This window comes from Hyla sarda, chromosome 6 (genome assembly GCF_029499605.1).
Source record: "Hyla sarda isolate aHylSar1 chromosome 6, aHylSar1.hap1, whole genome shotgun sequence".
Classification (NCBI taxonomy): domain Eukaryota; kingdom Metazoa; phylum Chordata; class Amphibia; order Anura; family Hylidae; genus Hyla; species Hyla sarda.
The window spans coordinates 6,235,753-6,257,876 of NC_079194.1; the positions used below are offsets into that span (position 1 = coordinate 6,235,753).

The window sequence follows — 22,124 nt, forward strand, 5'->3', positions numbered from 1 at the left end:
GAATTTTCTCTTTAGCAAACAGCTGCTAAAAAGTACTGGAAGGATTAAGATTTTTTAATAGAAGTAATTTACAAATCTGCTTAACTTTCTGGCACCAGTTGACTTATAAAGACCTTAAAAAAAAATGTTTTCCACTGGAGTACCCCTTTAAGGGGTTTTGTCATGAAACTGAGAGTATATGGAGAATGGTGCAATCAGGGAAAAAACATCCAACAAGAGGGACAAAGGAACCTGTGGATGGAAACAAGTCCTCACCCTGAAAGGGCTCGAAGAAGGAGGCGAGGAATCGTTCTGAGGTACAGGAGGAGAGCAGTCTGAAAACTGCGGCCAAATAAAACAATGGTGTCCAACTAACATGTGCAAACCCACAACTTACTGCCCCTTAGCACAGATGGGATATAACAGCAGACGACCAACTCCAATTTGTCAAAAGGAAACAGAAAGACAAGAACAAGAAGGCAAGAGTGAAAATTGTATCTCTGTAACATTTAGAAGAAACATGGCCTGATCAGATGGATCCAGATCTCTATAGAGAAACATGGCCTGATCAGATGGATCCAGATCTCTATAGAGAAACATGTACTGGTCAGATGGATCCAGATCTCTATAGAGAAACATGGCCTGGTCAGATGGATCCAGATCTCTATAGAGAAACATGGCCTGGTCAGATGGATCCAGATCTCTATAGAGAAACATGGCCTGGTCAGATGGATCCAGATCTCTATAGAGAAACATGGCCTGGTCACATGAATCCGGATCCCTATAGAGAAAGATGTCCTGGTCAGATGGATCCAGATCTCTATAAAGAAACATATCCTGGTCAGATGGATCCAGATCTCTATAGAGAAACATGTCCTGGTCAGATGGATCCAGATCTCTATAGAGAAACATGGCCTGGTCAGATGGATCCAGATCTCTATAGAGAAACATGACCTGGTCAGATGGATCCAGATCTCTATAGAGAAACATGGCCTGGTCAGATGGATCCAGATCTCTATAGAGAAACATGACCTGGTCAGATGGATCCAGATCTCTATAGAGAAACATGGCCTGGTCAGATGGATCCAGATCTCCATAGAGAAACATGGCCTGGTCAGATGGATCCAGATCTCCATAGAGAAACATGGCCTGGTCAGATGGATCCAGATCTCCATAGAGAAACATGGCCTGGTCAGATGGATCCAGATCTCCATAGAGAAACATGTCATGGTCAGATGGATCCAGATCTCTATAGAGAAACCTGGCCTGGTCAGATGGATCCAGATCTCTATAGAGAAACATGTCCTGGTCAGATGGATCCAGATCTCTATAGAGAAACATGGCCTGGTCAGATGGATCCAGATCTCTATAGAGAAACCTGGCCTGGTCAGATGGATCCAGATCTCTATAGAGAAACATGGCCTGGTCACATGAATCCAGATCTCTATAGAGAAACATGGCCTGGTCAGATGGATCCAGATCTCTATAGAGAAACACGGCCTGGTCAGATGGATCCAGATCTCTATAGAGAAACACGGTCTGGTCAGATGGATCCAGATCTCTATAGAGAAACATGGCCTTGTCAGATGGATCCAGAACTCTATAGAGAAACATGGCCTGGTCAGATGGATCCAGATCTCTATAGAGAAACATGGCCTGGTCAGATGGATCCAGATCTCTATAGAGAAACATGGCCTGGTCAGATGGATCCAGATCTCTATAGAGAAACATGGCCTGGTCAGATGGATCCAGATATCTATAGAGAAGCATGGCCTGGTCAGAGGGATCCAGATCTCTATAGAGAAACATGACCTGGTCAGATGGATCCACATCTCTATAGAGAAACATGGCCTGGTAAGATGGATCCAGATCTCTATAGAGAAACATGACCTGATCAGATGGATCCAGATCTCTATAAAGAAACATGGCCTGGTCAGATGGATCCAGATTTCTGTAGAGAAACATGGCCTGGTCAGATGGATCCAGATCTCTATAGAGAAACATGGTCTGGTCAGATGGATCCAGATCTCTATAGAGAAACATGGCCTGGTCAGATGGATCCTGATCTCTATAGAGAAGCATGGCCTGGTCAGATGGATCCAGATCTCTGTAGAGAAACATGGCCTTATCAGATGGATCCAGATCTCTATAGAGAAACATGGCCTGGTCAGAGTGATCCAGATCTCTATAGAGAAACGTGACCTGGTCAGATGTATCCAGATCTCTATAGAGAAGCATTGCCTGGTCAGATGGATCCAGATCTCTGTAGAGAAGCATGGCCTTGTCAGATGGATCCAGATCTCTATAGAGAAACATGGCCTGGTCAGATGGATCCAGATCTCTATAGAGAAACATGGCCTTGTCAGATGGATCCAGATCTCTATAGAGAAACATAGCCTGGTCAGATGGATCCAGATCTCTATAGAGAAACATGACCTGGTCAGATGGATCCAGATCTCTAAAGAGAAACATGGCCTGGTCAGATGGATCCAGATCTCTAAAGAGAAACATGTCCTGGTCAGATGGATCCAGATCTCTATAGAGAAACATATCCTGGTCAGATGGGTCCAGATCTCTATAGACAAACATGGCCTGGTCAGATGGATCCAGATCTCTATAATAGAGAAACATGGTCTGGTCAGATGGATCCAGATCTCTATAGAGAAACATGGCCTGGTCAGATGGATCCAGATCTCTATAGAGAAACATGACCTGGTCAGATGGATCCAGATCTCTATAATAGAGAAACATGGCCTGGTCAGATGGATCCAGATCTCTATAGAGAAACAAGGTCTGGTCAGATGGATCCAGATCTCTATAGAAAAACATGGCCTGGTCAGATGGATCCAGATCTCTATAGAGAATCATGGCCTGGTCAGATGGGTCCAGATCTCTATAGAGAAACATGACCTGGTCACATGAATCCGGATCTCTATAGAGAAAGATGTCCTGGTCAGATGGGTCCAGATCTCTATAGAGAAACATGGCCTGGTCAGATGGATCCAGATCTCTATAAAGAAACATGTCCTGGTCAGATGGATCCAGATCTCTATAGAAAAACATGGCCTAGTCAGGTGGATCCAGATCTCTATAGAGAAACATGGCCTGGTCAGATGGATCCAGATCTCTATAGAAAAACATGACCTGGTCAGAAGGATCCAGATCTCTATAGAGAAACATGGCCTGGTCAGATGGATCCAGATCTCTATAGAAAAACATGACCTGGTCAGAAGGATCCAGATCTCTATAATAGAGAAACATAGCCTGGTCAGATGGATCCAGATCTCTATAGAAAAACATGGCCTGGTCAGATGCATCCAGAACTCTATAGAGAAACATGGCCTGGTCAGATGGATCCAGATCTCTATAGAGAAACATGGCCTGGTCAGATGGATCCAGATCTCTATAGAGAAACATGGCCTGGTCACATGAATCCGGATCCCTATAGAGAAAGATGTCCTGGTCAGATGGATCCAGATCTCTATAAAGAAACATGTCCTGGTCAGATGGATCCAAATCTCTATGGAAAAACATGGCCTAGTCAGGTGGATCCAGATCTCTATAGAGAAACATGGCCTGGTCAGATGGATCCAGATCTCTATAGAAAAACATGACCTGGTCAGATGGATCCAGATCTCTATAATAGAGAAACATGGCCTGGTCAGATGGATCCAGATCTCTATAGAAAAACATGGCCTGGTCAGATGGATCCAGATCTCTATGGAGAAACATGGCCTGGTCAGATGGATCCAGATCTCTATAGAGAAACATGGCCTGGTCAGATGGATCCAGATCTCTATAGAGAAACATGGCCTGGTCAGATGGGTCCAGATCTCTATAGAGAAACATGACCTGGTCAGATGGATCCAGATCTCTATAGAGAAACACGGTCTGGTCAGATGGATCCAGATCTCTATAGAGAAACATGGCCTTGTCAGATGGATCCAGAACTCTATAGAGAAACATGGCCTGGACAGATGGATCCAGATCTCTATAGAGAAACATGGCCTGGTCAGATGGATCTAGATCTCTATAGAGAAACATGGCCTTGTCAGATGGATCCAGATCTCTATAGAGAAACATGGCCTGGTCAGATGGATCCAGATCTCTATAGAGAAGCATGGCCTGGTCAGAGGGATCCAGATCTCTATAGAGAAACATGACCTGGTCAGATGGATCCACATCTCTATAGAGAAACATGGCCTGGTCAGATGGATCCAGATCTCTATAGAGAAACATGACCTGGTCAGATGGATCCAGATCTCTATAGAGAAACATGGCCTGGTCAGATGGATCCAGATCTCTGTAGAGAAACATGGCCTGGTCAGATGGATCCAGATCTCTATAGAGAAACATGGTCTGGTCAGATGGATCCAGATCTCTATAGAGAAACATGGCCTGGTCAGATGGATCCAGATCTCTATAGAGAAGCATGGCCTGGTCAGATGGATCCAGATCTCTATAGAGAAGCATGGCCTGGTCAGATGGATCCAGATCTCTGTAGAGAAACATGGCCTTGTCATATGGATCCAGATCTCTATAGAGAAACATGGCCTGGTCAGAGTGATCCAGATCTCTATAGAGAAGCATTACCTGGTCAGTTGTATCCAGATCTCTATAGAGAAGCATGGCCTGGTCAGATGGATCCAGATCTCTGTAGAGAAGCATGGCCTTGTCAGATGGATCCAGATCTCTATAGAGAAACATGGCCTGGTCAGATGGATCCAGATCTCTATAGAGAAACATGACCTGGTCAGATGGATCCAGATCTCTAAAGAGAAACATGGCCTGGTCAGATGGATCCAGATCTCTAAAGAGAAACATGGCCTGGTCAGATGGATCCAGATCTCTAAAGAGAAACATGTCCTGGTCAGATGGATCCAGATCTCTATAGAGAAACATATCCTGGTCAGATGGGTCCAGATCTCTATAGAAAAACATGACCTGGTCAGATGGATCCAGATCTCTATAATAGAGAAACATGGCCTGGTCAGATGGATCCAGATCTCTATAGAGAAACATGGTCTGGTCAGATGGATCCAGATGTCTATAGAAAAACATGGCCTGGTCAGATGGATCCAGATCTCTATAGAAAAACATGGCCTGGTCAGATGGGTCCAGATCTCTATAGAGAAACATGGCCTGGTCACATGAATCCGGATCTCTATAGAGAAACATGGCCTGGTCAGATGGATCCAGATCTCTATAGAAAAACATGGCCTGGTCAGATGGACCCAGATCTCTATAGAAAAACATGGCCTGGTCAGATGGATCCAGATCTCTATAGAGAAACATGGCCTGGTCAGATGGATCCAGATCTCTAAAAAGAAACATGGCCTGGTCAGATGGATCCAGATCTCTATAGAGAAACATGGCCTGGTCACATGAATCCGGATCTCTATAGAGAAAGATGTCCTGGTCAGATGGGTCCAGATCTCTATAGAGATACATGGCCTGGTCAGATGGATCCAGATCTCTATAAAGAAACATGTCCTGGTCAGATGGATCCAGATCTCTATAGAAAAACATGGCCTAGTCAGGTGGATCCAGATCTCTATAGAGAAACATGGCCTGGTCAGATGGATCCAGATCTCTATAGAAAAACATGACCTGGTCAGATGGATCCAGATCTCTATAATAGAGAAACATGGCCTGGTCAGATGGATCCAGATCTCTATAGAAAAACATGGCCTGGTCAGAAGGATCCAGATCTCTATAGAGAAACATGGCCTGGTCAGATGGATCCAGATCTTTATAGAAAAACATGACCTGGTCAGAAGGATCCAGATCTCTATAATAGAGAAACATAGCCTGGTCAGATGGATCCAGATCTCTATAGAAAAACATGGCCTGGTCAGATGGATCCAGATCTCTATAGAGAAACATGGCCTGGTCAGATGGATCCAGATCTCTATAGAGAAACATGGCCTGGTCAGATGGATCCAGATCTCTATAGAGAAACATGGCCTGGTCACATGAATCCGGATCTCTATAGAGAAACATGGCCTGGTCAGATGGATCCAGATCTCTATAGAAAAACATGGCCTGGTCAGATGGATCCAGATCTCTATAGAGAAACATGGCCTGGTCAGATGGATCCAGATCTCTATAGAGAAACATGGCCTGGTCAGATGGATCCAGATCTCTATAGAGAAACATGGTCTGGTCAGATGGATCCAGATCTCTATAGAGAAACATGGCCTGGTCAGATGGGTCCAGGTCTCTATAGAGAAACATGACCTGGTCAGATGGATCCAGATCTCTATAGAGAAACACGGTCTGGTCAGATGGATCCAGATCTCTATAGAGAAACATGGCCTTGTCAGATGGATCCAGAACTCTATAGAGAAACATGGCCTGGACAGATGGATCCAGATCTCTATAGAGAAACATGGCCTGGTCAGATTGATCTAGATCTCTATAGAGAAACATGGCCTTGTCAGATGGATCCAGATCTCTATAGAGAAACATGGCCTGGTCAGATGGATCCAGATCTCTATAGAGAAACATGGCCTGGTCAGAGGGATCCAGATCTCTATAGAGAAACATGACCTGGTCAGATGGATCCACATCTCTATAGAGAAACATGGCCTGGTCAGATGGATCCAGATCTCTATAGAGAAACATGACCTGATCAGATGGATCCAAATCTCTATAGAGAAACATGGCCTGGTCAGATGGATCCAGATCTCTGTAGAGAAACATGGCCTGGTCAGATGGATCCAGATCTCTATAGAGAAACATGGTCTGGTCAGATGGACCCAGATCTCTATAGAGAAACATGGCCTGGTCAGATGGATCCAGATCTCTATAGAGAAGCATGGCCTGGTCAGATGGATCCAGATCTCTATAGAGAAGCATGGCCTGGTCAGATGGATCCAGATCTCTGTAGAGAAACATGGCCTTGTCATATGGATCCAGATCTCTATAGAGAAACATGGCCTGGTCAGAGTGATCCAGATCTCTATAGAGAAGCATGACCTGGTCAGTTGTATCCAGATCTCTATAGAGAAGCATGGCCTGGTCAGATGGATCCAGATCTCTGTAGAGAAGCATGGCCTTGTCAGATGGATCCAGATCTCTATAGAGAAACATGGCCTGGTCAGATGGATCCAGATCTCTATAGAGAAACATGACCTGGTCAGATGGATCCAGATCTCTAAAGAGAAACATGGCCTGGTCAGATGGATCCAGATCTCTAAAGAGAAACATGGCCTGGTCAGATGGATCCAGATCTCTAAAGAGAAACATGTCCTGGTCAGATGGATCCAGATCTCTATAGAGAAACATATCCTGGTCAGATGGGTCCAGATCTCTATAGACAAACATGGCCTGGTCAGATGGATCCAGATCTCTATAATAGAGAAACATGGTCTGGTCAGATGGATCCAGATCTCTAAAGAGAAACATGGCCTGGTCAGATGGATCCAGATCTCTACAGAGAAACATGACCTGGTCAGATGGATCCAGATCTCTATAGAGAAACATGTCCTGGTCAGATGGATCCAGATCTCTATAGAAAAACATGGCCTGGTCAGATGGATCCAGATCTCTATAGAAAAACATGACCTGGTCAGATGGATCCAGATCTCTATAATAGAGAAACATGGCCTGGTCAGATGGATCCAGATCTCTATAGAGAAACATGGTCTGGTCAGATGGATCCAGATGTCTATAGAAAAACATGGCCTGGTCAGATGGATCCAGATCTCTATAGAAAAACATGGCCTGGTCAGATGGGTCCAGATCTCTATAGAGAAACATGGCCTGGTCACATGAATCCGGATCTCTATAGAGAAACATGGCCTGGTCAGATGGATCCAGATCTCTATAGAAAAACATGGCCTAGTCAGGTGGATCCAGATCTCTATAGAGAAACATGGCCTGGTCAGATGGATCCAGATCTCTATAGAAAAACATGACCTGGTCAGATGGATCCAGATCTCTATAATAGAGAAACATGGCCTGGTCAGATGGATCCAGATCTCTATAGAGAAACATGGCCTGGTCAGATGGATCCAGATCTCTATAGAGAAACATGGCCTGGTCAGATGGATCCAGATCTCTATAGAGAAACATGGCCTGGTCACATGAATCCGGATCTCTATAGAGAAAGATGTCCTGGTCAGATGGGTCCAGATCTCTATAGAGATACATGGCCTGGTCAGATGGATCCAGATCTCTATAGAGAAAGATGTCCTGGTGAGATGGGTCCAGATCTCTTTAGAGAAAGATGTTCTGGTGAGATGGATCCAGATCACTATAGAGAAACATGGCCTGGTCAGATGGGTCCAGATCTCTATAGAGAAACATGACCTTGTCAGATGGATCCAGATCTCTATAGAGAAACATGACCTGGTCAGATGGATCCAGATCTCTATAGAGAAACATGGCCTGGTCAGATGGATCCAGATCTCTATAGAGAAACATGACCTGGTCAGATGGATTCAGATCTCTATAGAGAAACATGGCCTGGTCAGATGGATCCAGATCTCTATAGAGAAACATGTCCTGGTCAGATGGATCCAGATCTCTATAGAGAAACATGACCTGGTCAGATGGATCCAGATCTCTATAGAGAAACATGGCCTGGTCAGATGGATCCAGATCTCTATAGAGAAACATGGCCTGGTCAGATGGATCCAGATCTCTATAGAGAAACATGGCCTGGTCAGATGGATCCAGATCTCTATAGAAAAACATTGCCTGGTCAGATGGATCCAGATCTCTGTGGAGCAATGCTGATGGAGGGGGGGAGCAGTATTAGTGGGAAGAATGTTTTACTGGTGCGCTTGGACCTCCATCTAATGTCAGAAACCTAATCTAATGTCAGGACCTCCATCTAATGTCAGGATCTCAATTTAATGTCAGGACCTCAATCTAATGTCATGTCAGGACCTCCATCTAATGTCAGAACCCTAATCTAATGTCAGGACCCCAATCTAATGTCAGGATCTCAATTTAATGTCAGGACCTCAATCTAATGTCAGGACCTCAATCTTATGTCATGTCAGGACCTCCATCTAATGTCAGGACCCCAATCTAATGTCAGGATCTCAATTTAATTTCAGGACCTCCATCTAATGTCAGGACCTAAATCTAATGTCATATCAGGACCTCCATCTAATGTCAGGACCTCCATCTAATGTCAGGACCTATATCTAATGTCTTGTCAGGACCCCCATCTAATGTCAGGACCCCAATCTAATGTCAGGATCTCAATTTAATGTCTGGACCTCCATCTAATGTCATGTCAGGACCTCCATCTAATGTTAGGACGATTCTGTCCACATGGTCCGATATTTCTGTAAAACCAATTCATCACCTGTGAGATCTATAACACGGCGCATTGATGTGGTCCTGAGGGCCAATGAGGTCCAACACCCTACTAGATGGGCGGCTCTAATATAGGGGACATTCAGTATAGTCCGCCGCAGGGGAAATACAGCATTATATGTCTCCTCACATGAATGGCGGACGGTGCAGAATAATGTGCAAACATTTGGCTTCCTCTTTGGATTGTCTGTGAGCATCTACATGTTATCATGGTGATTACTGACAGGAGAGGCTTCATATACCACAACTTCAGCGTAAACGTCTGGATCCATCATCTGATGCCAGGAGCAGCCGGACGTGCCGCCCCTCCCGCACGCTGCATAAACATGTTGTGCTGGGCACTTGCCTCGGCCGGCCTGCGGAGAGTCAATATCCACATTTATTTGCATAGTATAAAGAAATACACCATCAGCAGAAGGAATTTGTTTTTGCAGTTTCTGTCCAATCTGCCGGTCATTGCCAAAACATGTTTACCATACCGAGGCGATCAGATTGGAAAATACGGATGAACACGTGGACAGCTCATGGCTCTGATGCTGTCCAGTGCCCAGGACCGGGTCTATTCATGTGTATCCACTCTTGTATCTGAACTCTAGTGATACAACATCAGTAAACATGGAGCAGACGGGGGATGAATCCTTAGGGAGGGGTAAGGTGAAGGAAGTGCGCCAGCATCTGATCATATTAAAGCGGTAATCTGCTATCTGCAAATAAAGCAAAAAATTAAAGGGGTACTCCGTGCCCCGGCATTCTGAACATTTTGATTGTGATATCACGGCCACGCCCCCTCCATTCATGTCTATGGAAGGGGGCGTGACGGACGTCACGCCCCCTTCCATAGACATGAATGGAGGGGGCTTGGGCGTGACATCACGTTCACGGCCGTCCCCTCTATTCATGTTCAGCATGCTGGAGCACGGGAGTACCCCTCTAACAGTTCTCCAATAGACTTTATGTATCTATTCCTCATTATTTTAACCCCTTAATCATCAAGCCAATTATTGCTTTCACTTTTAATCCTTGTGTGGAAGTGGGGTATCACGGGGATAAAAACAGGGGCAGCTGTAGTCCTCTATCTGGTATGTCATGTGACAAGGAGGCGTGGCTTACCCATTGTTCTGGGATTCCATGAAACCACTTTAACAGCTTTACCGAAACTTCTTGTGCAAATCCAATATGATACAGTTGCTTTGGTAAAGGGTGGAATGTTTCAGCATTTGAGCAAGAAGAATGGATATTTGGTCACTGTCCCTTTGATAGTTTTATTTATTTATTTATATATTTTTTTTTAAAGCAGCTTTACTGAATTCACAATCTATGTACTGTAAATGTACTGTTTATTTAACCTCTTAAGGCCCAGCCATTTTACACCTTAGGACCCGGCCATTTTTTGAACATCTGACCACTGTCACTTTAAACATTAATAACTCTGGAATGCTTTTAGTTATCATTCTGATTCCGAGATTGTTTTTTAGTGACATATTCTACTTTAACATAGTGGTAAAAAAAATGTGTAACTTGCATCCTTTCTTGGTGAAAAATTTTAAAATTTTATGAAAAATTGGAAAATTTTGCATTTTTTTAACTTTGAAGCTCTCTGTTTGTAAGGAAAATGGATATTCAAAATATTAAAAAAAAAATTTCACATATACAATATGTCTACTTTATGTTTGCATCATAAAGTTGACAAGTTTTTACTTTTGGAAGACACCAGAGGGCTTCAAAGTTCAGCAGCAATTTTCCAATTTTTCACAAAATTTCCAAACTAACTATTTTTCAGGGACCAGTTCAGGTTTGAAGTGGATTTGAAGGGTCTTCATCTTAGAAATACCCCACAAATGACCCCATTATAAAAACTGCACCCCCCAAAGTATACAAAATGATATTCGGTCAGCCTTTTAACCCTTTAGGTGTTTCACAGGAATAGCAGGAAAGTGAAGGTGAAAATTCACAATCTTCATTTTTTACACTCGCATGTTCTTGTAGACCCAATGTTTGAATTTTTACGAGGGGTAAAAGGAGAAAATGTATACTTATATTTGTAGCCCAATTTCTCTCGAGTAAGCACATACCTCATATGTCTATGTAAAGTGTTCGGTGGGCGCAGTAGAGGGCTCAGAAGCGAAGGAGCGACAAGGGGATTGTCACGGTTCGGCTGGCAGGAGGTGGATCCTCTGTGCCAGAGAGGGATTGGCGTGGACCGTGCTAGTGGACCGGTTCTAAGTTACTACTGGTTTTCACCAGAGCCCGCCGCAAAGCGGGATGGTCTTGCAGCGGCGGTAGTAACCAGGTCGTATCCACTAGCAACGGCTCAACCTCTCTGACTGCTGAAGATAGGCGCGGTACAAGGGAGTAGACAAAAGCAAGGTCGGACGTAGCAGAAGGTCGGGGCAGGCAGCAAGGATCGTAGTCAGGGGCAACGGCAGGAGGTCTGGAACACAGGCTAGGAACACACAAGGGAACGCTTTCACTGGCACGATGGCAACAAGATCCAGCAAGGAAGGGAAGGGGAAGTGAGGTTATATAGGAAGTGCACATGTGAATACACTAATTAGAACCACTGCGCCAATCAGTGGCGCAGTGGCCCTTTAAATCGCAGAGACCCGGCGCGCGCGCGCCCTAGGGAGCGGGGCCGCGCGCGCGCGCCCTAGGGAGCGGGGCCGCGCGCGCCGGGACAGGACCGACGGAGAGCGAGTCAGGTACGGGAGCCGAGGTGCGCATCGCGAGCGGGCGCCACCCGCATCGCGAATCGCATCCCGGCTGGAGGCGGTATCGCAGCGCACCCGGTCAGTGGATCTGACCGGGGCGCTGCAGTAGCGAGGATGTGGCGAGCGCTCCGGGGAGGAGCGGGGACCCGGAGCGCTCGGCGTAACAGTACCCCCCCCTTGGGTCTCCCCCTCTTCTTAGAGCCTGAGAACCTGAGGACCAGACTTTTGTCAAGGATGTTGTCCTCAGGTTCCCAGGATCTCTCTTCAGGACCACAGCCCTCCCAATCAATCAAAAAAAATTTTTTCCCTCTGACCGTCTTGGAGGCCAGTATCTCCTTTACGGCGAAGATGTCAGAGGAACCGGAAACAGGAGTGGGAGAAACAAGTTTGGGAGAGAAACGGTTGATGATGAGTGGTTTAAGGAGAGAGACATGAAAGGCATTGGGAATACGAAGAGAAGGAGGAAGAAGAAGTTTGTAAGAGACAGGATTAATTTGGCACAAGACTTTGAAAGGACCAAGATAGCGTGGTCCCAGTTTGTAACTGGGGACACGAAAGCGGACATATTTAGCGGAGAGCCATACCTTGTCTCCGGGAGCAAAAATGGGGGGAGCTCTTCTTTTCTTATCGGCAAACTTTTTCATGCGAGATGAAGCCTGTAAAAGAGAATTTTGGGTCTCTTTCCATATGGTGGAAAGATCACGAGTCACTTCATCTACAGCGGGCAAACCAGAGGACAAGGGAATAGGGAGGGGGGGAAGAGGGTGACGGCCGTACACCACGAAAAATGGGGATTTAGCAGAAGATTCAGAGACTCTAAAGTTGTACGAGAATTCGGCCCAAGGTAGAAGATCTGCCCAGTCATCCTGGCGGGAGGAAACAAAATGCCGTAAATAGTCACCCAGGACCTGGTTAATTCTTTCTACTTGCCCATTGGATTGAGGATGATAAGCAGAAGAGAAGTTTAATTTAATCTTGAGTTGTTTACAGAGAGCCCTCCAGAATTTAGACACGAATTGGACGCCTCTATCCGAGACAATCTGCGTGGGCAAACCGTGAAGACGAAAAATGTGTACAAAAAATTGTTTTGCCAACTGAGGCGCTGAAGGAAGACCAGGAAGAGGAATAAAATGTGCCATCTTGGAAAATCGATCAACGACCACCCAAACAACAGTGTTGCCACGGGATTGGGGGTAGGTCTGTAATAAAGTCCATACCAATCAGAGACCAAGGCTGTTCGGGGACAGGCAGAGGGTGAAGGAGACCAGCAGGCTTCTGGCGAGGAGTCTTATCCCGGGCACAGACAGTACAGGCCCGCACAAAATCAACAACATCTGTTTCCAGAGTCGGCCACCAATAGAAACGAGAGATGAGTTGCAAGGACTTTTTGATGCCCGCATGGCCTGCGAGGTGGGAGGAGTGACCCCATTTGAGAATCCCGAGACGCTGGCGTGGAGAAACAAAGGTCTTCCCTGGAGGAGTTTGCCTGATGGAGGCTGGAGAAGAGGAGATCAGACAGTCAGGAGGAATGATGTGTTGCGGAGAGACCTCTACTTCCGAGGCATCCGAGGAACGAGAGAGAGCATCGGCCCTAATGTTCTTGTCGGCAGGGCGAAAATGAATTTCAAAGTTAAAACGGGCAAAGAACAACGACCACCTGGCCTGGCGAGGATTCAGCCGTTGGGCAGACTGGAGATAGGAGAGGTTCTTGTGATCGGTGTAAATGATAACTGGAAATTTTGATCCCTCCAGCAGATGCCTCCATTCCTCAAGTGCCAATTTAATGGCCAGTAGTTCTCGATCCCCGATGGAGTAGTTCCTCTCCGCCGGAGAGAAGGTCCTAGAAAAAAAACCACAAGTAACAGCATGCCCGGAAGAATTTTTTTGTAGAAGGACCGCTCCAGCTCCCACTGAGGAGGCATCAACCTCCAATAGGAAGGGTTTAGATGGGTCAGGTCTGGAGAGCACGGGAGCAGAAGAAAAGGCAGACTTGAGCCGTTTAAATGCGTCTTCCGCTTGAGGAGACCAGGACTTAGGATTGGCATTCTTCTTGGTTAAAGCCACGATAGGAGCCACAATAGTGGAAAAATGTGGAATAAATTGTCTGTAATAATTGGCGAACCCCAAAAAACGTTGGATAGCACAGAGTCCGGAGGGGCGTGGCCAATCTAAGACGGCAGAGAGTTTGTCTGGGTCCATTTGTAGTCCCTGGCCAGAGACCAAGTATCCTAGGAAAGGAAGAGATTGACATTCAAACAGACATTTCTCCATTTTGGCATAAAGTTGATTGTCTCGAAGTCTCTGAAGAACCATGCGGACATGCTGGCGATGTTCTTCTAGGTTGGCAGAAAAAATCAGAATATCGTCCAGATACACAACAACACAGGAATATAAGAGATCACGAAAAATTTCATTAACAAAGTCTTGGAAGACGGCAGGGGCGTTGCACAGGCCAAAGGGCATGACCAGATACTCAAAGTGTCCATCTCTGGTGTTAAATGCAGTTTTCCATTCGTCCCCCTCCCTGATGCGGATGAGATTATATGCACCTCTTAAGTCCAGTTTGGTAAAGATGTGGGCACCTTGAAGGCGATCAAAGAGTTCTGAGATAAGAGGTAGGGGGTAGCGGTTCTTTACCGTGATTTTATTAAGTCCGCGGTAATCAATGCAAGGACGTAGGGAGCCATCTTTTTTGGACACAAAGAAAAATCCAGCTCCGGCAGGAGAGGAGGATTTGCGGATAAACCCCTTTTTTAAATTTTCCTGGATGTATTCAGATATAGCAAGAGTCTCTGGGGCGGACAGAGGGTAAATTCTGCCCCGGGGTGGAGTAGTGCCCGGGAGGAGGTCAATAGGACAGTCAAAAGGCCTGTGAGGAGGTAAAGTCTCAGCTTGCTTTTTGCAAAATACGTCAGCATAGTCCATATAAGCCTTAGGGAGACCGGTTACAGGGGGAACCACAGGGTCACGGCAGGGAGTACTGGGAACCGGTTTAAGACAGTCCTTGAAACAAGAAGTACCCCAGCTCTTGATCTCTCCTGTGGACCAATCAAGGGTTGGGGAATGGCGTTGAAGCCACGGTAGTCCAAGGAGAATTTCGGAAGTGCAATTGGAGAGGACCAAAAACTCAATTTTTTCGTGATGAGGTCCGATGCACATTAGGAGGGGTTCCGTGCGGTAACGCACGGCACAGTCCAATCTTTCATTGTTAACACAATTGATGTAGAGGGGTCTGGCGAGACTGGTCACAGGTATGTTGAACCTGTTGATGAGAGAGGCCAAAATAAAATTTCCTGCAGATCCGGAATCCAAGAAGGCCATAGTAGAGAAGGAGAAGGTAGAGGCAGATATCCGCACAGGCACAGTAAGGCGTGGAGAAGCAGAGTTGACATCAAGAACTGTGTCACCTTTGTGCGGAGTCAGCGTACATCTTTCCAGGCGGGGAGGACGGATAGGACAATCCTTCAGGAAGTGTTCGGTACCGGCACAGTACAGGCAAAGATTCTCCATGCGGCGTCGTGTCCTCTCTTGAGGTGTCAAGCGAGACCGGTCAACTTGCATAGCCTCCACGGCGGGAGGCACAGGAACGGATTGCAGAGGACCAGAGGAGAGAGGAGCCGGGGAGAAAAAACGCCTCGTGCGAACAAAGTCCATATCCTGGCGGAGCTCCTGACGCCTTTCGGAAAAACGCATGTCAATGCGAGTGGCAAGATGGATGAGTTCATGTAGGTTAGCAGGAATTTCTCGTGCGGCCAGAACATCTTTAATGTTGCTGGATAGGCCTTTTTTAAAGGTCGCGCAGAGGGCCTCATTATTCCAGGATAATTCGGAAGCAAGAGTACGGAATTGTACGGCGTACTCGCCAACGGAAGAATTACCCTGGACCAAGTTCAGCAGGGCAGTCTCAGCAGAAGAGGCTCGGGCAGGTTCCTCAAAGACACTTCGAATTTCCGAGAAGAAGGAGTGTACAGAGGCAGTGACGGGGTCATTGCGGTCCCAGAGCGGTGTGGCCCATGACAGAGCTTTCCCAGACAGAAGGCTGACTACGAAAGCCACCTTAGACCTTTCAGTAGGAAACTGGTCCGACATCATCTCCAAGTGCAGGGAACATTGTGAAAGAAAGCCACGGCAAAACTTAGAGTCCCCATCAAATTTATCTGGCAAGGAAAGTCGTAGGCCGGAAGCGGCCACTCGCTGCGGAGGAGGTGCAGGAGCTGGCGGAGGAGATGATTGCTGAAGCTGTGGTTGTAGCTGCTGTAGCATCACGGTCAGTTGAGACAGCTGGTGGCCTTGTTGCGCTATCTGTTGCGACTGCTGGGCGACCACCGTGGTGAGGTCGGCGACAACTGGCAGTGGAACTTCAGCGGGATCCATGGCCGGATCTACTGTCACGGTTCGGCTGGCAGGAGGTGGATCCTCTGTGCCAGAGAGGGATTGACGTGGACCGTGCTAGTGGACCGGTTCTAAGTTACTGCTGGTTTTCACCAGAGCCCGCCGCAAAGCGGGATGGTCTTGCAGCGGCGGTAGTAACCAGGTCGTATCCACTAGCAACGGCTCAACCTCTCTGACTGCTGAAGATAGGCGCGGTACAAGGGAGTAGACAAGAGCAAGGTCGGACGTAGCAGAAGGTCGGGGCAGGCAGCAAGGATCGTAGTCAGGGGCAACGGCAGGAGGTCTGGAACACAGGCTAGGAACACACAAGGGAACGCTTTCACTGGCACGATGGCAACAAGATCCGGCAAGGAAGGGAAGGGGAAGTGAGGTTATATAGGAAGTGCACATGTGAATACACTAATTAGAACCACTGCGCCAATCAGTGGCGCAGTGGCCCTTTAAATCGCAGAGACCCGGCGCGCGCGCGCCCTAGGGAGCGGGGCCGCGCGCGCCGGGACAGGACCGACGGAGAGCGAGTCAGGTACGGGAGCCGGGGTGCGCATCGCGAGCGGGCGCCACACGCATCGCGAATCGCATCCCGGCTGGAGGCGGTATCGCAGCGCACCCGGTCAGTGGATCTGACCGGGGCGCTGCAGTAGCGAGGATGTGGCGAGCGCTCCGGGGAGGAGCGGGGACCCGGAGCGCTCGGCGTAACAGGGATTTTGTAGAGTACGTTTTTCTGAAATGGTTTTTGGGGGGCATGTTGCATTTAGGAAGCCCCTATGGTGCCAGGACAGCAAAAAATACCCACATGCCATACCATTTTGGAAACAAGACCCCTTGAGAAAGGTAACAAGGAATAAAGTGAGCCTTAATACCCCACACGGGTTTCACGACTTTTGCATACGTAAAAAAAAAAAAAAATGTCATTAAAATGGGTGTTTCCCCCCAAATTTCAAATTTTTTCAAGGGTTAATAGCAAAAAATACCCCCCAAAATGTGTAACACCATCTCTTCTGAGTATGGAGGTACCCCATAAGTTGACCTGAAGTGCACTACGAGCGAACTACAATGCTCAGAAGAGAAGGGGTCATATTTGGCTTTTTGAGAGCAAATTTTGCTCGGGGGGCATGTCGCATTTAGGAAGCCCCTATGGTGCCAGGACAGCAAAATAACCCCCACATGGCATACCATTTTGGAAACTAGACCCCTTGAGGAACGTAACAAGGGGTACAGTGAGCATTTACCCCCACTGGTGTCTGTCAGATCTTTGGAACAGTGGTCTGTACAACATTTTTAATTTGCACAGCCCACTGTTCCAAAGATCTGTCAGACACCAGTGGGGTGTAAATTCTCATTGCACCCCTCATTACATTCCGTGAGGGGTGTAGTTTCCAAAATGGGGTCACATGTGGGGTTTTGTTTTTTTTTGCGTTTGTCAAAACCGCTGTAACAATCAGCCACCCCTGTGCAAATCACCTCAAATGTACATGGCGCACTCTCCCTTCTGGGCCTTGTTGTGCGCCCCCAGAGGACTTTACGCCTACATATGGGGTATCTCCGTACTCAGGAGAAATTGCGTTACAAATTTTGGGGGGCTTTTTTCCCTTTTACCTCTTGTCAAAATGAAAAGTATAGGGCAACACCAGCATGTTAGTGTAAAAAAATTATTTTTTTACACTAACATGCTGGTGTAGACCCCAACTTCACATTTTCATAAGGGGTGAAAGGAGAAAAAGCCCCCCAAAATTTGTTAGGCAATTTCTCCCGAGTACGGCGATACCCCATATGTGGCCCTAAACTGTTGTCTTGAAATACGACAGGGCTCCAAAGTGAGAGCGCCATGTGCATTTGAGGCCTAAATGAGGGATTTGCATTGGGGTGGACATAGGGGTATTCTACGCCAGTGATTCCCAAACAGGGTGCCTCCAGCTGTTGCAAAACTCCCAGCATGCTTGGACAGTCAACGGCTGTCCAGCAATACTGGGAGTTGTTGTTTTGCAACAGCTGGAGGCTCCATTTTGGAAACAGTGGCGTACCAGACGTTTTTCATTTTTATTGGGGAGGGGAGGGGGGCTGTGTAGGGGTATGTGTATATGTAGTGTTTTTTACTTTTTATTTTGTGTTAGTGTAGTGTAGTGTTTTTAGGGTACAGTCACATGGGCAGGGGGGGTTACAGCGAGTTTGAGCTGCCGTGCAAAATTTGCTGCATCGCAAACTTGCAGCCTGATACTCACTGTAAGCCCCCTGCCCATGTGAATGTATCCTGTACATTCACAGGGGGGACCTCCAGCTGTTGCAAAACTACAACTCCCAGCACGCACAGTCTATCAGTGCATGCTGGTAGTTATAGTTTTGCAACAGCTGGAGGCACACAGGTTGGGAAACACTGAGTTAGGAAACAGACAATGTTACCCAACCAGTGTGCCTCCAGTTGTTGCAAAACCACAACTCTCAGCATTCTCAAGCATGCTGGGAGTAGTAGCTGGCAACATCTTTAGAGCCAGATGTTGCCGAACTACAACTCCCAGCATGCTTGGAGTTGTAGTTTTGCAACATCTGGAGGACTACAGTTTGCAGACCACTAATACAGTGGTTCCCAATCTGTGCCCTTCCAGATGTTGCAAAACTACAACTCCCAGTATGCCAAAACTGTCAGGCATGCTGGGAGTTGTAGTTCTGCAATATCTGAAGGGCCAGATGTTGCAGAACTACAACTACCATCATGCCTGGACAGTAAGGGCATGCTGAGGATGTGTAGTTTTGCAACATCTGGAAGGGCACTGTGGTCTCCAAACTGTGGACCTCCAGATGTTGCAAAACTGCAACTCCCAGCATGCCCAGACGCCAAGGGCTGTCTGGGCATGCTGGGAGTTGTAGTTTACAGGGTCCCATTACAGCAATGCATGTCGCTTTACGGCGACGTGCATTGCTGTAAAGGGCCCGACCGCGGCTGAAGATCTACTCACCTGTCGCCGCCGCCGTCTTCATCGTCTGGATCCGGGTCTTCAGGGACGAGGTAAGTACCGGGGCCGGTCCCCAGCACTCCCCCGTCCCCCGCCGCGTCCTCCGGTCTTCCTCTCGTCCTCTCCGGACTTCAAGGGGCCGGGCAGGACGGGAGGAAGTAACCGCCCCCCCTCCTGCGATTGGTCGGTTAACTAACCGACGGATCGCAGGGAATAGGAGGAGGTGGACTTCAAGGGGCCGGGCAGGACGGGAGGAAGTAACCGCCCCCCCTCCTGCGATTGGTCGGTTAACTAACCGACGGATCGCAGGGAATAGGAGGAGGTGGCCGGCTCGCCACCTCGCTCCTATCCTCCAGCATGGTCCTGGCTGTCTGTGACAGCCAGGATCATGCGAAATTACCGGGCGGTCGGGTCCCAGAAACCCGATCAGCCCGGTATCGCCGCAGATCGCAAGGGCGATTTGCGGCGATCGCCGACATGGGGGGGCCTACATGGCCCCCCTCGGCGTTTGCCCTGGATGCCTGCTGAAGGATTTCAGCAGGCATCCAGTTCTGATCTCTGCCCGGCGCGCGGCAGAGACCGGAAAACGCCAGGGCGTATGGATACGCCCTGGGTCCTTAAGGCCCAGGGTGTGAGGGCGTATCCATACGCCCTGGGTCCTTAAGAGGTTAAAGGGGTTATCCAGGAAAAAAACTTATATATATATATATATATATATATATATATATATATATATATATCAACTGGCTGCAGAAAGTTAAACAGATTTGTAAATTACTTCTATTAAAAAATCTTAATCCTTTCAGTACTTATGAGTTTCTGAAGTTTAGGTTGTTCTTTTCTGTCTAAGTGCTCTCTGATGACACGTGTCTCGGGAACCGCCCAGTTTAGAAGAGGTTTGCTATGGGGATTTGCTTCTAAACTGGGCGGTTCCCGAGACACGTGTCATCAGAGAGCACTTAGACAGAAAAGAACAACCTTAACTTCAGAAGCTCTGAAGTACTGAAGTACTGAAAGGATTAAGATTTTTTAATAGAAGTAATTTACAAATCTGTTTATTTTTCTGGAGCCAGTTGATATATATAAAAAGTTTTTGCCTGGAATACCCCTTTAATAGCTGTTACCATGTGATTGTTACCAAGGAGGCACTAGTGACCATGTGACCCCACAAGTGACCTATGGGCTCCTTGCACAGCCCCCCTATATAACCAGGGGAGGGGCTGCAATCTCTCTCTTAGCTCATTGCTATTCCTGCTGAGGTCCAGTGCAGTCGTCTCAGTGTCTGTGTCCCGAGCATTGGAGGCCTCAAGCCTAAAGTCTGCAGCCACAAAGTCAGCTCAAAGTCATCTTCATGTCAATTGTCAAGTCAGTCAAGTCTTCTATATAAGTCATCGTGGCTTCTATATAGTAAGTGTCTCTACATACTGCAAGTCCCAGCAAGCCTGCGAGGTCACCCTGTGTCACCGGTCACCTCCTTGGGATACTGGCTGTACTGCATAGACTGTATCACCTGTCTACCCTCAGTAAAGCTACCGGTGTCCGTAACTTGGCGTCGGTGTCTTCATTGCCCCCATGCCTAGCCCAGGACCAGCGGTATTACCTTCGGGTGGTTATGGCTAAACCATGCCCTGGCGCCACGACAAGAAGGGGTTAATATAATCTGCCCTACATTGCACCACACTGCAATCTGGGAGACCCTGAGACTACACTCATTTTGTATGCTGTTAAAAATAAACACCGGGACAAAAATCACATAAGAATTGTGAGACCACCATGAAACACAGGTACAGAGACTATATTATGGACTACACTACCTTTACAGACCCATAGCCCAATAAAAATAAAAAAATCTCAGAATACCCCTTTAAGTAGTAAAATAAAATAAAACCTATATAAATGGGGTATCGTTGTAATCGTATGGACCTACAAAATAAATATAAGGTGCCACTATTACCGAAAATTGCACTGTGTAGAAACGGAAGCCCCCAAAAGTTACAAAATGGTGTTTGTTAATTTATTTAATTTTTTTCAATTTCACCTAACAAATAATTTTATTTTGGTTTCGCCGTAGATTTTGTGGTGAAATGATTGATGTCCTTACAAATTACAATTGGTGGCGCGAAAAATAAAAACAAGCTTCCTATGGGTCTGTAGGGGGAAAATGTAAAAAGTTATGGCGAGGAGGAAAAAACAAAAGTGCAAAAATAAAAAATCCCTGCGTCCTCGAGGGGTTAATTCACTTGAATGGGACCACACTTTAGGACCTTGCAACGCCGCTGCGCGTATGATTGGAGGCGGGCATTGAGGAGGGTGCAGGAATCAGCACAGGATCCATTATAACAATGCTGTCTTTTATTTTTTTTTGTGTTTTTTCCAGTATCCTGACCGATATCACTGACGTGCACCAGAACATGGGTTACTGTCCGCAGTTTGATGCTATAGACGAGCTGCTGACTGGTCGCGAGCATCTGCAGCTATATGCGCGTTTACGCGGAGTTCCTGAAGAGGAAGTCAATATGGTAAAGCAATGAATTATCCCTCAGTGATGTAGTGATGCTCTGATTTACTTTTTAGGTGTTTTTACTGTTACATAAATATATAGCTGTGTAAATAATCTGGAGCCGGTTCCTCAGGGGCGGTCCTCAGGGGTGGTCTTTGGGGGTGGTACTGACTCATTGTAGAGACCTAGTAGTGTATGAAGACATCTTGCAAAGCTCCATGGGAAAAAATGATTTCTTTGTTCCTCTACAGGGTGTCTCCA

At 47.0% G+C, this 22,124-nt stretch overlaps 1 protein-coding gene across 5 annotated transcripts in view; it reads left to right on the top strand.

Moving 5' to 3' along the window:
• ABCA4 (ATP binding cassette subfamily A member 4) overlaps positions 1-22,124 on the top strand; it is a 319,079-nt gene that overhangs the window by 280,755 nt on the left and 16,200 nt on the right. For all 5 annotated transcript variants that reach the window (XM_056523119.1, XM_056523115.1, XM_056523117.1 and 2 more), the window contains one exon: positions 21,741-21,882. In XM_056523119.1, coding sequence (XP_056379094.1) covers positions 21,741-21,882 — 142 coding nt within the window. The remainder of the gene's footprint in view (positions 1-21,740; positions 21,883-22,124) is intronic.